The 17919-nt window shown below is 39.7% G+C and overlaps 1 protein-coding gene and 1 long non-coding RNA gene across 3 annotated transcripts in view; one reads left to right on the forward strand and one right to left on the reverse strand.

Moving 5' to 3' along the window:
• PARP8 (poly(ADP-ribose) polymerase family member 8) overlaps positions 1-16685 on the reverse strand; it is a 226385-nt gene extending 209700 nt beyond the window's left edge. The window contains exons 1-3 of one of the 2 annotated variants that reach the window (XM_072605665.1): positions 16572-16685; positions 7239-7340; positions 6145-6199 (exon numbers count right to left, since the gene is read on the reverse strand). In XM_072605665.1, the coding sequence (XP_072461766.1) occupies positions 6145-6199; positions 7239-7340; positions 16572-16626 (212 nt within the window). In that variant the 5' untranslated portion in view covers positions 16627-16685. Of the gene's footprint in view, positions 1-6144; positions 6200-7238; positions 7341-7418; positions 7583-16571 lie in introns of those variants that run through there. The other variant, XM_072605666.1, reaches the window with a different exon arrangement.
• LOC140501761 (uncharacterized) lies at positions 6848-7702 on the forward strand. The gene is made up of 3 exons (XR_011966345.1): positions 6848-6994; positions 7108-7476; positions 7577-7702. It is a non-coding gene; the product is annotated as an uncharacterized lncRNA (long non-coding RNA).
• Positions 16686-17919: the final 1234 nt, after the last annotated feature.

The following is a 17919-nucleotide window of genomic DNA, read 5'->3' on the forward strand; positions in this document are numbered from 1 at the left end:
AAAATGACAAAGAGCATAATAGAATGTATAGGGAGATCACTAGAAGAGACCTTAAAAATAGTACACCATAATTAATTGTGCTTTTAATTGGAAGACTTCACCTTATTAGCTGTAATTCTTTTGCATTTAATGTTAAATTCATAGTTTTGAAAAAGTTTTATCAAATAATTAGAGTGTACAATAATTTCTTTCTAGGAGCAGTGAACTGATTAGTATCTTTGGATACATAAGCAAAACTGTTGTACAGGTATTGGAAACACCAACTGCAAAAGCTATTTCTTTTAAACTGACTTGAACTAGACCAGAAGTATCTATTCATTTTGTGTTCTTAAAATATAAATCTCCACTGATGTTCCTGATGCCTCATCATGATCTGAGGATGACTCAGTGTTCTTCAAGGCCACGCCAAGTAGCACATGCTCTGTGGTAGGTCCCACCATGATAGAAAAGGTTGAGTACAGTCTAAACTACTAAGGACCAAACTAAGTTGGAAGAAGTTTGTCACTAAAAGGCTGGTCACTGGTATCAACTGGAGGGTAGGGGGAAAGGTGTGACTGGCTGACAAAAACTTACATAAAAGCTTATGATCTTGTTTGGTAAAAGAAATACCAAGCCTGAGGAATTGGTAAATCTATTAAAGTTTTAAACAAAATACTTTAAATCATCTTAACCTTGAAGCCATCTGAGGCATAAAACAAAGACTTTTGACATAACCTGGATTTAAAATCTGAAAGCAACATGATATGCTAATTCTTTTGACATACTGTCGCTTGTTTCAGTCATGTCTGACTCTTCGTGACCCCATTTGGGGTTTTCTTGAGAGGTTTACCATTTCATTCTCAAGTTCATTTTACAGATGAGGAAACTGAGGCAAACAGGTTTAGGTGACTTGCCATGGGTCAACATAGCTTGTTAAATGTCAGACTGGAACTGAACTCAGGTCTTCTCTACTCCAGGCCTTGAGCTTTATTCACTATGCCACCAAGCAGACTCTTCAATATACTAAAATCACTATAATATGGAATTCAGCATGATGTGAACTTGGTCATTCTGAAGTGAATAAATTACCTAAATCTCATTGTAAAGGAAGTGGAATGACATGGTTATATATAAATTCATATACAAAAAGGCAAAAGTAATATATGACCTGTTACTACCAAATGTTGATATACATGGACAGTGTAGTTCATCACATTATAAAGGGGTGGCAGAGCTCCCCTTGCCAATTTTATAATTTAGAAAAAAAAGGTTTAGTAGTATATTGCAATACTAACCTACTTAATTCAACAAATATCAGTAAGCACAAAGTGCAGAATTGGCCTCTGAGTATAATTGGACAAGAAAAACAAAAGAAAACACTGATTTTTGCCACTAATTAACACTCTAACAATTCACTCAACCTTTCTCGTTTGTGTGATAATACAGTCTTGTTCTATGACATGGATATGATACTCTTCTCAGTCTTCTTGTGAGGGAGGATTGAATGAGTGAAGGAGTCTAGGATGAGTCTAGAAGCGTGGTTCTCAAACTTTTAGGTCTCAGAAGCCCTTTTCAAAATTTACTGAGCTTTGATTTATGTGGTTCATATTTACTGATACACACCATGCTAAAAAATAAAACCTGATAGATGTTAAAACATTTAATTTGTTTAAAATAACAACCCAATACATGTGAACATAAAATTTTATGAAAAATTAGTTATATATTCCAAAACAAAAAAATCAGAAGGGCGGTACTGTTTTACACATTGTTTTTACAAATATCTTCAATGTCTATTTTAACAGAACAGCTGATTTCCAACATCTGCTTCTGCAATTCATCTGTTTTGATGTTACTTTGGTTGAAGCAAACATGAAGAAAATCTTACCTTACACAGATATGCAGTTAGAAAAGCGAGTATTTTATTAGGCAAATGATATCTTAGTATCTTTCTGACAATAGCTGTGACCTCACAGACCCCCCAATAGGGTCTATGGGATACCTATGGGTCTTCGAGATCTAGAATATCCCAGTGGTCTAGAATCAGTGGGTCTTAAACATCCCTTTCAATGCTAACAGTCAAGAGATGGGAGTGAGGAGGATACGTTCAGTGTCACCTCAAACTTACCTGTAATTTCTGACTCCTCAAACTGCTGCTTTCCCTCTCTCAAAAAAAAAAACACCAAAAACTTTTAAATTGATTTTGTGTATGCTGGATTCTCTGACAGAGTATAAGCTGCTTAAGGGAAAGGACTGTCACTTTTGTCTCTGTATCTCTAGTACCATCATGAATAGTAAATAGGAAACACTTAGGATCATTCATTTTTTTAGAGCTAGAAGTGGCCTCTTAAGAGGTGATCTGGTCCAATCATATTTGTATAACAGATGAGGAACTGGGGTCCAGGAGATCAAGTGATTTGCCCAAGGTGACAAAGGCAGTAAACAGAAGAGCCAAACTCCAAAGCCACATTGGTTCTGAAATGTGAGTGAATCCATGGCTGAAAGACCACAAGAGACCAGATGAAGGGAGAACCAATCTGGTGAGATGGGCTGAAGATGAATGCTATGTCCAATGTACATAGTCACTCAAGCATGCCACCTATATTCTGACAAGTTTATTATTAATCAGTATATTCTACACTAGCTCCAGCTAGCTTTCTAACTGACCCATAATCAAGAAAACTATGAAGTCCACTCTTTCAATCTCAACCTTTTAGTAGAATCCAGAATTTCTGGTTGAGCCAATGAAACCAATGTTTCATAAATTTTCCTAGACATTACAAAATTAAGCATAAATGGTCATTGTTGGATTTGTTGTATTTAAAAACTGTACCTATGACATGTAATTTTTTTTTAATCCCAGAAACAAAAAAAGCCAAAACTCCCATATGCTTATTCACCAACAATGTTCTTTTGTTGACACACATTTGCTTTCACAGTGAATTTATGAACAGGCTAATCTTCCTTTCTTCCACATTCAGAAACTGACCCTGAATTAAAAAGAATTTAAATGGATGCTTTATGTAACATCAAACAAAACTGTGCTAGTGCTGAATTGGCGATATTTTTAGATAATAATCCATGACACCTAATCAAGGTGACCACCATTGTTTCCACTGCAGAATGGAAAATGGTGGTGTCATCTTGCCAGCACTGGGGGATGCTCCATAAAAAGATTATTTACTAACAATATCATTTATTAAAACCCTGACAAGAAGCAAATGATCCATTTAGGAAGGTTGGTTAAAATGTAAACATATTCCTCTCCTCCCCTTCCCTCCATCTGGGGAAGATGGTAGGTACTTAATAAATGCTTGACTTGACTGACTTATAGAGTTTATTTATCTCTACACTAGAGCATTTTACAATTTCATTACCACTCAAAGAATCCAATTCCTAACCTGGCATATCGACTGTTTATCAGAAATATTCTCTCAACCTGAACTTTGAGCCAGCATTTAGGGAAAGCAGCTGAATTTGGGGCCCCTCAAAATGTTCAAGGCCTCTCTAAACATAACTAGGGAACTGCTGTACCAGGAAATTATTACATACTTTCTTTACCTGTCAGGAGAAAACACGGGAACTGACAACCCTCAAGGAGTTTAGGATACTGAGATAGATTTTTTTTTTTAAATAGTGGGGGAGAAGGGGAGAGATAAAGAGAACAGGACTCCTAAAGAATATCAGATTGTTCCTAAACAAAAGAGAGCCAATTTGTAAAGTAACAAGCATAAAGAATCAAGCATTTGGTGATATTCTGCCAACATCTGAGCAGTAAATCCTGCACAGTCAAAGCATGACAGAGTGCCTCACATTCTGAGAAACGTTTCTTCACTATCATTCTAAACCTATCATGTCTAAAAGTAGGAGTTATTATACTGTCACAGTATTTTTCATATTTAAAGCCGACATTATTTAACAGTGCTGTAACCAATAAGTCTTTTTTTGTTGTTTTATGAGCAATATATTAGAATAAACTTTAATTTTTAAGAACAACTTGCAACTAATTCAGGGAAAAGTGTCATGACAGGACATAGCATATTGTTTCACTTACAACTCATCTTGATATGGAAATCATTCAACTCTGATTTAAATGAATGAATTCTGTATTTATGTATAAGCCACCCACTTTCTTTAATGGGACCTTAGCAAGGAAGAAAGACTTTTACCTGAAATGACTCTAAGCCTTCTAAATATAATGAAGCACACTGAAAGGCACACTGTATAAAATGGAATAGTATTATTCTTAATTCTTAGAAGCTTTTAGTGATTTTGGAATGCAAAAATTAAAACTGGATCATTATACATTCCCTGAAAAATGAACAAAGGTTTTTTTTCCTCTGAAAGGTGCTAGCTCTGTCATTGAGATAAACCTTCAAAGTGATTATCTCAGATAATCTTAGAGATGCAAAATTCTCCTTTTTCATGGGCAGAATTAATTACAGCCTGTTTTTTTTTCCCCATGAGGCTGAGCCATCATGCAACAGTTTTGCCATTTGACTAAGAAAACAGGTTGTCTTAAACAGATATCCAGGCCCCAGGGATTTTAATCAGCTATAAGAGATAAACTATTTCTTTCACAAATATTACATAAAACTGGAAAATAATCCTATTCCGTGAAAAACTATAGTGTTTAGAATGTTAACAATACAAAATAAAACAGGCATCTTTTATTATTTAATTTCAAATCTCTGGTATTGATGATGAAATAAAATGACACTCATATAGCCTCTAAGCATTGCTACACTAAAAACTATAGTTCAATGCTTTCATGATAATCAACTCATAGAAACATCTAGAACTGTATTTCAGGTACCCAGTTACGTGGAAAAGCTTTTAACATATCACTATATAGATAGTATATTATTATTATTGAATATAAAAATAGGTAATGATAGTGGCCATATAGCTTTGTCCCTTGGACATCAGGTGCAGTGAACATGACTTAATTTTAATCTCTTCTGGTCTATTAAATCTTTCCCATTCTTAATTACCAACATGAAGGTGCTAAAGGAAGTTAAGAAATACTGTATTTTATTAATGTAGGTTTGGGTCACTCACCATTGTATTGCCCCTTATTAAGTCAAATCAATAAATATCTCCAGAACAAGCATATAGCCCAGGTACTATTTAAGAAATCTCATAGAACAGCTTTTAATTGTAGTAGTAAATGAAAGCTTTTTGAACTGCAAAAGCTCAAATTAAATGTTTGCTTTTAGGGGACTTGGGGGTTTGTTTGTTTTTTCTTTTGGTCAAAGATAGATTCTATTACAATTTTCACATCTTTCAAAATTTGTTAGCTAGGTGATGACATTTTGAAGTGTGTCAAAACCAGAAGGCCAAATGATTTTGCAAATAACAGTCTTCACAACAAATCTCAACATTGTAACAAAATTTGAAAACAATTATAAGTAACCTTGAGCTTTAAGTCTAATGAATACAAAAAAGTATCATAAGAGAAACTGATTAAACAATTATTAAGAGGGAAAACAAGCAAAGGAAATTTTTTATTGTTAACCTTTCATTTTTAACCCTGCTTCCTACATACAAGATCAGACCTGTGCCCTTTCAAAAATGTTATAGCTTTGATATTCAAAGTATGCATTCAAAAAATGAGTGTAAAGGGCAACTAACAGCATCCAAGCAACATTTAACTCTCTAAACCTGCCACCAAATTTGAAAAGCAAAACAGAGCAGTCTGAAAAAAACAAGAATGTTATTTTAGTATAGTTCATCTTTACAGACTATACAAGATAAAAATATATACAGGTGTAAGGAGAAACAGCACTTTGGATCAACTTGTTTTTTCTATCTTGTGAAGCTTTTCTTTTCATAGGTAGGTTTTTTCCTTGATGCTAACACCTAACAACCCATCTATGTCTTCGAGGTACTTTTAATCTCAGTTATACACTTTTAAGAATGTAAATCTTAGGTAAAACATATTTGTGAATTATACTCATGGCGAGTTATGTTTTTAAATACATTACGTTTGCTCTGGTGATTTATAATCTAGTGAAGCATAGATCTTTCAATATAGGTATACTTTAATAGCCAAGAAACAAGCCAAAGAAAAAGTCACACAACACATACACACACTCACACTCTAGAACAAAGGAAACACTCGCGTGTGAACAGGAAATGAAGCAACTCTGTACACGTAAGTACCTTTTGGTGCCTCCAACGTAGGTGAAAGTAAAAGTGGAGTCTGAGTATCTGAAATCTGAAACGGGAAGTATTGTTATTATATTTTATTACGTCTGGAGATATTTTTTAAAGGCATAATTCTGCTTTTTTCTTTTTTTTTTTTTTTTTTTTGCGGCGGGGGGAGTGGTTGGCAAGGCGTGGAGGAAAGGAGGAGATTGCCAAAGCACCTGAGATCTCCATCCCATTTTTTGGGGGATGAGGGGAATGTGTGGTTTCAGGAGCTCGTGCAGCAGAAAAAGCCCCTCGCAACAAGTGCCCGATGCTATGGCAACGGCGGGAATTTCCATTGTCAGAGGAGGGAGCAGGCAGCAACAAGCCAGGCTTTCTGCTTCTAAATAAGGCTCCGATGTGGTTGGGTTTTGTTTTTTTGCATGGGGGGGGCGGATGCCACCGCCAGGTAGGGGCACTAGTTGGCACCGGAGCCCCTGGCACACAGATTGGAGGGTACGGCTTTTTGCGAGGAGGGGTGGGGGGACATCCATAGAAGTGGTCGCTCCCAGGGCCAGCGAGGAAAGGGGGGAAGAAGGCAGGAAACTGGGGAGGGAAAAAAAGCCAGCGGCTCGGAGCTCAAGGCAGCAGCCTGGCCCCAGCTCCACTCCCCGGCCGTCGCCAATCAATTCATTGCGCAAACCGACTCCTTCCCAGCCGTGAGTCTCGGCCGCCCGTTAATGGAACGGCGAGAGCCTGGCGGTGGGCTGGGATGATTCTCGGGGAGCCGTTGGTGGCGGCGGCTAAAAAGCAAGCGCATTGCTCCGGCTCCTCGCTTGGAGCACCTTTCCTATCTCGTTTCTGATCCTGAATCTGGTCTGGGGTGAGAAGGAAGGGAAAGCAGGGGGTGGGGTAGGATGGGGGGGTAAGGGGGGGGTGGCAGGGAGAAATACGGAACTCCCCCTCCCCCCATTCTGACACTCGATCTCGTTACAGTGACGGTTGTGAAATGACACCCGAAATGGGGACAAACAGCCCCCAGGCAAACAAGTCGTGCCCAGAGAACGGGGGGTAAAGCGGGTGGAAGGAGCTGGCAGCGGGGTCTGAGGAGAAGGAGACCAACTCACCTGCAAACAGGCAGTCCTTCTCTGCCTTGGACTTCTGTATCACAATGTCGATATCCTTCTGAATTCTCTCTTGCCTTGAACACATCCCCATGAAAGAAGTCCCTGGAAAAGAAGCAGTCTCTGTTTCCAGCCCACCCCACCCCCCTTTCTCCTCCAGTTTTCGTCAATATTCAGTTAAAAATGAACCCTCTGGTCGAGGCAGGGGATGAAGCAGGAGTGCTTTCTGAAGTGATCCAGGGTGAGACGGGAGGAGGGGGAGGTCGATTTTGCATTCCCAGATGTGACCGCCCAGCTGCCTCTAGCCGCTGTTTGATTCCAATTTCCTCTCCTGACAATAGATCCAGAGGATGGTGATGACACCGAGTCTCACTTTCTCCCTCCCCCCGCCTGAACCGCCACCAACCGTGGTGGGCTGCTAGGGCTGGGGATCACAAGATAACAACGGTCATCCCCGGCGATGGCAGGACCAGCTCGGAAAGACAGACAGGAAGAGACTCATTCTTTGACACACACACACATACATACACACACACCCTACACACATGCATGCACACACGCACGCACGCACCCACACGCTTACACACACATATACACATTCACACATACAGACTACACAGCCTGACGCTGAGACTGCTGCAGCTACGCCAAGCCGCAGACCCTCCCCTCTCTGCTACTGCTCCCAGCCAGAGACACTCCGCCTGCCACACGTACAGACTGCCCGGCTGCTGCTGCTGGCTACTGTATCTTTAATAGTAACTCCCTGCCGGGGAAAAGCCTGCTTTTCCCCACCTCAGACCTCCCTGCCTCCACCAGGGTGGGAGCTGGATAGGATGGGAACCTGTAGGTGGAAAGCTGTCAGACTGATCAGGGCTCCTACCCTTCGTCACTCTCATGCATTTTACTCCACTTTGCCCCTAAATTGTGAGTAATAGAAATACTTGAACCAGAGTAAGTGGAAGAAAAGAAAAAATAAAAATCTGAAAAATACACAAACCTGCCCATATTACACAAGGCAGAAGAATCCCTAAAACAACTTCGGCGTATTCCCAAGCTACCGAAGAAGCTTTTTTCTTTCCTACACAGCAGAGGCCACCGAACTCATCGTACCACCAGGGGAAAATAGTTCATCCTCGTTGGAAATCCCTTTTTTGCTACTCCCTTCTAGGGCCCTTGTCTTTTTTCTCCACTTCGAGGACTCGGCGCTATATTCCTTTGCCCATCAGATTTCAAGAATATTGACCAATAGCGCTCTGGCACCAGTGTGTTCCTTCCCTGGCAAATGATAATATAATGACCATATTCCAGGACCCAAATTGGAAACTCTTGTTCTCCCAAATATTTTGGTGGCTTTTATTTGTTTCCTGTTTGTCTTATTTGCCATTTGGTTTATTAGACAAAATATCTTAAATCATGACAACCCAGAAAATCCAGGACAGATGGTTATTTTATTTATAGGCCACCCTTCAGATTCAGGGCAGTCACTAGTGCCCTCAAATACCCCTTGGGATAACTTTTTCTTGGATTCCCCCCTCACCCTGTTTAGTCTTTTCTGTTTTGTGCCCCCACTTAGTCTTTTGCCCTAAAGATACCCTATTGTATTCAAACCCCCCAAAATCAAATCATACTTCAGTATATTCTTATAAACATAAGAACATTAAATCAACCCAGTCAGAAGCACAGTCTTGCCTGTATTCTGTTCCTAACAATGACACAAGAAATGTACAATGAAGATGTAGCATTATCCTTGTCCTCTGTGACCCAGAATATTAGAATTGTGAGAGAAGCAATTTAGCACAATCTCATTTTGCAAATAAGAAAACCTCAACATCAAAAACATTCTATCTGCATAATGGCTTATTATGGAAAACCATCATCTATGCGCTTAAGCTATTTTTGAAGCTATTTTTATTTTTCACGAGTATCACTTCTTCAGAATTCGAATTCCCTAAATCAGCCTCTCATTGGGGAAAGTATTACTTCCTTAATCTGTCCTAAATTTAAATCTCAAGCTCCATGGAGTGCCCATGTACCCATGGAGTGCTCCATGGAGTTCAGTTGCACTAGAATTTGGTGAACAAAACTGAATTCAGTATGTCTGTTATATATTTGAATCCTTTGTTTTCGTATTTCCAGACTAACGGTCCAATTCATTTTAATCCTTCATACAGTAACTGTCAACAACTCTAGCAATTCTGGTTTCACTTCTCCATTTCCCTTATGACTATGTTGAAGTGACGGCAACTGTAGTCAGATGTGGATGATTTTATTAGGGGGGTTCTTTACACAAAATAATTGTTCCTTCTTAGTAGATGTCCTCGATTTTACTCATTTCTCTTGCCATCTCAGGATATCTCTGCTTGGGCACTCATTTCTTCACTTCTAAGACATAAGGCTGGTTCCTCATCCAACTTCACCTTCTTGCAACTTTTGACACTCCTGATGATCTGGATAATCTCTTCTTCCTTGATTTGTATGGCTTTCTCATCTTATTTTCTTCTTTCTTGTCTTTTCCATTCCTTGTCATCTTTGCTGGATCATTATTTTCCCATCCACTCAGCATGATTATTTTTAAAATTCTCTGTCCTGGGTCCTCTTCACCCTTTACATTCATGCTTTTGATGATCTCAGGCCACTTGGGGTCCATTATTACATCTACAAAGATTTTACCAAATCTATATATATATAGGGCCCCTTTGAGTTATTTCCCACCTTTCAGGCAAGTTCCCCAAGACATAGCTAGCCCAAGTTCAAGCTAGTTTGTGATACGCTGTACTCCTAAAATGTCTTGAGGCTCCACCAATGTACTTCCCTTTCAGTAGTCAACTAAAGGATGTAATTCAAAGCAAAGAAGTTAACTGGAATAGTATAAGATTTACAATGGAAAATTATGTGCCCATAAATTTAGGAACCATATATACACAAGGGCCTTCAGTGTGCACAATAAGAAAGATCATGCATGCATGGTGGGAATATATTTTGATATGTAGCTTATACTTAAACTGTAGGACTCCTGACATGTCTGAGATACATTTTGATGGTTACAACATCTTGTCAAAGCATTATGCTTTGCTGGACTCACTGGGCCCCCTCTCTTCAGAGTACATGGTATCCGCTGCCACTCTGTTTCCAGCTAAGCTGAAATTCTCAGCTAGAGAAACAAAATTCTTTCCCCATCACCACTAAGAAGTATCCTTAGGTCTGATCCCTCCATTTCAGGTCTAAGGCCTGCCATCTGCCAAACAGTAGGATCCTACTTCAGGTTCCAAGCTTTCTCTCCTAGAGCCTTCTCCTCAGGGTGTGTTCTCTAAATCTTATATGGCTAGTCCATGGTCTCTGCCCATCTTCATATGTTTTCCCAACCCAATAATATGAAAATGGGCCACTAAGTCTCACTCATTTTTTAATCTGCAAATGAGCCACACAAGGTTTAATGCATTTACAAGCTGCAAAGGGCCATTCCATTGATATAGATATGGTGTTTCTAAGTATTTACCATCTATTTATGTATCTACACACTATACTGGGGAAAGAAGGAAAGGGAGGGAAGAGAACAGAACAAACATTAATATAGCACCCACTATGTGCCACATACTGCACCAAATGCTATTTACAAATATTGTGACATTGATTATCAACCAAGAGAGAAGCATATACATCTACATGTACATGTATTCATATACATATACAGATACATATATATGCATGAAATTATAGGGCTAGAGATATTTTCTTAGCTAGGTCTCCCCAGCCCAGTTATTTTTCATGAACTCTAGTCCCACATCATTATATGATAGTCATTGCCATCTGAGTATCCCATCTTGGTATCTTTTGCAGGACCAAAATTTCCCTGAAGCAACTTCTTTTCTCCTACCCATGACATAGGGAAATATTACCTGAAAGAAGGCAAAGCTGATATCTGATTGGCCTCATTTTCTCTGATGTAGCTCTCTGGTCATCTAGGGGTATAAAGAGTCCTTACGCAGTTTACATCTCTCAGACTTGGTGGATGCCTAAGACCACCCAAACTGCCATACCCTGATGACGTATCTGGAGAAAGGAAGCTGCATTCAGTAAAAACTAAGTATCACTGTCTTTTTTAGATATCCTTTCAGTGTTAGGGCAAAGCAAACCTCCTTTGTTAAATGTCCATTGATTTCGTAGTATCTTATTTCATCCTGATATTGAACCTAAACTATTATTAGAGTTTGGCCTCCAACATTTGGTGTAATTTCAGCAGATTGGGAAGATTTTAGATGACTTCATAGCTCACATCATGGTTGAGTTGGGGAAGGAAGCCTGCAAAGATGGAGGATGATAGTGTGATGGATGATGGCACATTGCATGGCTCCCTTTTCCTCCTGATCTGAGTCCAGAGAGTCCTTGTAGAAGGATGGGGAACAAGTTGCCTCTCAGGCAGACAGGGATTAGCCTGGTGGATGCTTGTGAGACTGCTTAGAAAGCTAAAGAAAGCACTAGGGTGATCATTACCAGGATATTGATGACTGTTCTGCATAAATTGTAGTATAAGTTTATTGAATTCAAGTAAACTGGGCCAGCATTGAGTATCTACAGATAGAGTTCTCAGTTTTCAGGGACCACACAATGAAAGCTGAGGGGCAGCTAAGTAATCCTGCAAAAGAAGAGATTTCTACTGATAGGGGTACAGATTGAGGAGCCCCAGCCAAAGACCCATCCTATATTTTCTGACAGGGATTCTGGTTCCTGCAGACATAAAAGTCTAGGAACTGGTGAAAAACAGTAAATTTAGTTCAGAAACTGAGAAACTCTCACCCAAAGCTTCAGGTTGATCCTGTTGCGAATTCCAAAAGGAGGTAGGTTAACTACCAGCCCGGAAAGAGCAGTCTAGGGAGGGACCCTGAAGTCTAGTGTCTAGACACTCAGAGGATGAGGTGGATAAAATAGAAATTCAAACAGAAAATTGTGGAGTCTCTTAGAGCAAGGTCACCGGGACATGGGTACTTCCATATCTTGGGGATCTCTCTGAGGACCTATTTTAAAGAGCCAACTAAATTTATTAGCACCTCAGGAGAAGGAATGCTTTGTCCCTTTTTAGGAAAATGAGGTAATTAACTGTACCTTTTCATGAAAAGCTAAACAGGAGGTGATCTACCAGGGAAAGGGTTCCTAAAGAAAATGGGTTTGAATGATTATGTTTATGTACCCTCCCCATCCCAAGGCTGCTTACACTCTGGGTCCTCCTTCCCTCCCTCCCAGAATCAGGTGTAATTAAGTCTTGCCTTCTGAGTAGAACTCCACCTGAAAGTCTGTAGACCTCAGCTAAAGGTCTCCCCAAACACACAATCTTACAGGAGTGGGCTGCTCAGTTCCTTAACTTTGAGCAGATCAGAACAGTTATGACCTGGCAAATATCGCTGTCAATACAAATAGACTCTCTGGGAATGAGGGGGAGAAGTAACAGAGATGGGCAGAAAAGGATGAGTCATCCCCAGGAAGGAGATTTGGGTGTGGCTTCTAAAACTTGGATGGTGAGGTCCAGTAAAAGCCCAATAAATATTTAAATGGTGAAAGGTATTCTAGGTGATTCTTAGGACCTTGTCCCCAAGGGCTAGTATATGATAAGACCAGTATTTCCCTAAAACAAGTTCTTTTCTTCTACCTACAACATAGGGAGACTTTACCTTGAAAGAAAAAGCTGAGGCCTGATTGGTCTGTTTCCTTGATGCAGCTTCCTAGTCATCTAGGGACATAAAGAGGCCCAGCAGCCCCAGAGTCTGAATCTCTCAGATTTGGTGAGTGCCTAAGACAATGTGAGTCACCATATCTAATGACAACTATCTACATGCATTTCTGGATGGAAGCATCCACAGAAGTTGGGTCCCATTATATCTTGGTTACATATTTTTCTTACGTTGAAGCAAAGTAAACTTCCTTTGTTAAATATTCAGTAGTTTGCTAGTGCCTCATTTGATCCCAGTATCAAACCCAAACCCAGGTGTAAGAGCTTTAACTCATCATGTCCAAAATGGGGCATCCCTGATTAACACACTCTTCCACTCTTCCAACAACTTTTTTTTTTTTTTTTGGTTGAGGGCACTACCATTCATTCTTTTAGTCACTCAGGTTTACAACATCAAATTTATCCTTGGACTTTCCAGTTTCCTCATACTTCCGATATCCATTTTATTAGCCATTCATTGATTCTATCCCCATTTCATCACTTGCATCCATTCTTCTCTCTCTAAGTTCTCTAAGTTCAAACACCTAGTTTTTAAATTACTCCCTAACAGGTTCTCAACACTTTTTGTAGAACTGGCAAAGTCTATGAACCCATTCTCAGGATATTTTTAATTGCTCCAAATAAAATACATAGGATTACAGAGGAAACCATTTTTATATTGAATAAAAAGCTAATTCTTTTTCCTACCCAAGTTCATGGACTCCCTGAAGCATATCCGCAGACCCCATCCATGGGGCTCATGTTAAAAATTGACAGGTTTCCAGACGTTATCTATTACTTCCTTTCCTGTACTCCATGTCCCAACAACCTGCTATATTGCTTCTATTTTTGTGTAAACTGTTACCCAAACTTAGAATGTACTCCTTTCTGGCCTCTATATATCTCTAGCTTCCTTCAAAGTATTGTAATAACCTATGCAACAATCTCCCTCATCCCCTCAGTCACCTTTTCTTATATGCATGCATATTTTATTCCCTTACCCCCCTCCCAAACACCCACAATCTCCTTCAAGGCAAGTACTATTTCATTTTGGGTCTTTAACCAGCAGTTTGTGATAGCAGACACTGGCCTAATCCTATTCATCAAAAAATGTTAGACCCTAGGCAGTCCAATGCTCATTCACCCTACCAGTTCTACAGTCTTCCAGTGGATGGATAGTACTGAGGAGATGCTGAACTCTCTGGTTCTCAGAGGGTGACTTTCTATATGAAATTCCCAGTTCCCACCACATTTTATTGGGAAATCTCATAGGTTTGTTATCTTAAGAAGTGTAATTAATGTAGATTCACCAAATCTGAAAAGCTTTAAGCTACCATTTTCTCACTCAATCTGCTATATTTAACTAAGCCTAGTCACATAATATTGACATAATGGAGTGGACTCTCTATAGAAGGCTATCTAAGACGATTTTTAGTGTTTAGTTTATCTTGTCACAGTGTGATTTTTTTTTAAACCTTTAGCTTTTCCAAGGCCAAAGCCACCTCTAAAAGTCTATAGCCACCCTCTGAACCCCAGAGTTCAAGGAGAGATGTAGTTCAGGTGTTTAGTCCTACATGACATCTCTTCCTGAGAGCAATCAGAGTAGAATATATCATACAAGTCCCAAATGTTGTTCAACTTGTGGCTCCCGAGACACTGGGATACTGAGAATCGGGGGAATTTGTCACTGTCCAGTAAGAGGGGACTCAGGGGCAACCTTCAATGCTACTTGCTTCTGCTCACTGTTCTTTCACAGGTTTTTATTGTTCTTCAGTCATTTCTGACTCGTCATAACACCATTTGAAGTTTTCTTGGTAAAGATTCTGGAGTGGTTTGACATTTCCTCCTCCAGCTCATTTTAAAGATGAGGAAACTGAGACAAACAGCATTAAGTGACATGCCTAGGATTATACAGCTAGTAAGTCTGAGGCTGGATTTGAACTGAGGAAGATGAGTCACTGGGCACTCTTATCTTCTTCACCACCTAGTGGCCCCTACCTGTTAAAAGTAGGACTCTCAAAGTCTTCTCTTTGATTATTTTGTATTTCGCAGTGGCTGGGTTGATTCTGGCTAGTCCTTCCAGTTCATTTATTGCTAATAGACCAGCAGACATAGGCCAGAGTAGGCCAGATATGGAGAGTGTTTTCTTTCACCATCTTGTCTCTTCTGTTCCTTTATGTACTTAAAATTTATGATCATTTCTAGTGGGTGGACAAGAAGCACACATCCCTTTATGTCCCTTTGTTCTCCTCAGCCTTTTGACTTTATATGTAGGGTTAGCTCAAGCCAGAACTGAGGGTATAAAATGGGACACAAATATTTAATGAATCCTGTTGACTCCTATATCACCAGTGTCTAGCACAGTTCCTTGCTCAGAGTAGCTTCATGTTGATTGCATTTAATGTAGAAATCCCTGAACTACTAGGTGGCCAAATAGTGGAAAGTCCCCCAACAGCTACTGAGGGGGAAATAAAATATAATAATTATGCAAAGACATGGAAAAGCAGATTCATCTGCTCTTGTAAAAAACCTTTTGTCCTCAAATAAAAGGCACCTCTGCAGTCCTAAATGGACTTCTTTAAAAATTATCAATCTATTGTGTCCTGCCCTTAAATAGGGAATTTTTTCTCATTTGATAACAAATCTTGTCAGCTACATGGCAAATATTCCTTCAGAAACATTCCTTTTCCCCCTGAATAGTAGAAATGCTTTATTTATCCAAATTTGCCACAGAATGCTGCAGATTGGTTGTATATTCCAAACCGATTTGAATTGAAGCTGCTATCAGTGAACAATCTTCTTTAATGTGCTAAGAAATGTGTTTGCTTTCAGTTTGCTCTCCTATCTTTGACTCATGGTCATCAGATGAACGGCCCCATCCCCAACATACACGCAAGCACACACACACACACACACACAAGCACACCTCACTGATACACTTCTTCCAGGAGGTCCCATTCCTCTGGGTTGAGAGAATTCCCCAACAGGCAACCTTTCATTTCCTTCATATTTTAGGCCAAACATTACTAATAAGTACATATGGAAAATAACTTAAACCCTGATACAAAAACACATCAGAAGAAAAGATACTGAACCAAAACATAAGGTAGTTAAATAGTCCTTAGAAGTTCATACATAGTCACAGAAATACTATTACTCATTCAATGACTCAACTATGCTCTTCTAGATAGTAAAGACCCCCATGGGATTGCTAATCAGATTTCACTTTGACCTCAGTCTGAATTGTCCCAGCAGAAATGCAAGGTCCAAGTCTTCTGGCCAGCTGGATTATGGCTTGGACTTTTGCTTTCCTGGATAAGTCTTGGCAGAAAGTCCCCTCTCTACCATCAACACCCCAGACTTTATAACATACACTCTCTCAAGTGTACAAGGTAACCACCAAGGTTAGAAATGTGAATTAAGCATTAAAGTTCTTGCACCTCATGTTTGTCCTTCCTTTTCAAAGAGGACAATCACATCAGGAAGGAGATGCCATGACATGCAAGCGAATTGGATTTAAGTGAGAACAGACTGTCTTGTACCTCTACTCAGAAAAGAAACAGAGAACAAAAAGGACAGGTAGAAAATTCAGATAGTTTTAGAAATACCTAGGCCAGCACATGGCCAATACTCACTGCCTTGTATATGTAGCTGCTGCCCCTGTTGCTGGGAAAATGGAGATACTTTCATCTTACAGGAAGTCTGAAGGAAAGTAGGCAGTCTACAGTAAAGAGAAAAACCAAGGACTTTGACCTTACTTTTTAAGTATATTGAATGGGTCCTGGCTTTGTTTCCCAGGCTTTTGGAAAAACCCACATCTCCTACCCCATCCAGGGAAACAAGGGATAAACCAGAAACCAGTAGCTGAGTATGCCCTTCAGCAAGAGGCTGGATGTCATAGGTCATAGGAGTGGCGTGATTAGATGCTCAAGCCTATCTCCCCTGGTGCAATGGTTACAAATGACCTTTTCAAATATCTCTTCCCATATCTCTTTTAGTTCCTTCCATATATAACTACCACTTTCATATACTTTTTTAGCACTATTCTTATGTCATTTCTTTGTTAAGAATCCATCAATGAATCAATATTTCCAGCCACATCAAAGCTAACCTCCTCTGGCTCTATAATCTGGTCCCACTCCCCACCCATCAATTTTATTTCCCATTATTTCTAATAAAACTTATCTGCTTTGTTCTGTCGTGATCTTCTCGAAGATCCATGAAGGAACCATACTCATTCCTTCCTCAGCATTTTCATTCTTCTTGTTCTCCCTTGAAATATTTTCTCCTTTCTCTTTTATCTATTCTGCACACACTTGAAGGGTCTACCTCAAGTCCCATCTACCCTTTGAAGTTTTCCTAAGTTTCCAGCTCTCACTGGCCCATTTCTTCTCTGGTTTCCTGCATTTGTATTCTATACCTAACAATTTAGCACTTAGTTACATATCTTGGATTGTTCACTACTTTTACATGTGTTAATATCTTATTCTCAGCTAAATAGAAACATAATGTTTGTTTTTCAGTTACTTCTGCTTATTCAACTCTTCATGACCCCATTTGGGGTTTTCTGGGCAAAAATATCGGAGTGATTTGCCACATTTCTTTGTCCGGCTAACCTTTATGTAGCACGCACCACGTGCCAGGTTCTGTGCTAAATGCTGCACAATTATTATCTCATTTGATCCTCACAACAGCCCTACCTGAGAGGTGCTATTATTATCCCCATTTTACAGATGAAGAAACAGAAGCAAGCAGACAATAAATGACTTGCCTCATGTCACACGGCACACACAGTTAGTGTATAAGGCAAAATTTGAACTCAGGTCTTCTGGGCTCCAGGCCTGACTCCATCCACTACACCACCTAGCTACTCCATGAGGAGATTTAAGAGGACATCATCATGGGGGTAGCAGGTCCGCAGATACACATTATACATGTTTTCAGACTTTTTCAATGAAATGACCAGTTGTGTTGATTTTTTTT

Source organism: Notamacropus eugenii, chromosome 4, assembly GCF_028372415.1.
Source record: "Notamacropus eugenii isolate mMacEug1 chromosome 4, mMacEug1.pri_v2, whole genome shotgun sequence".
NCBI lineage: Eukaryota > Metazoa > Chordata > Mammalia > Diprotodontia > Macropodidae > Notamacropus > Notamacropus eugenii.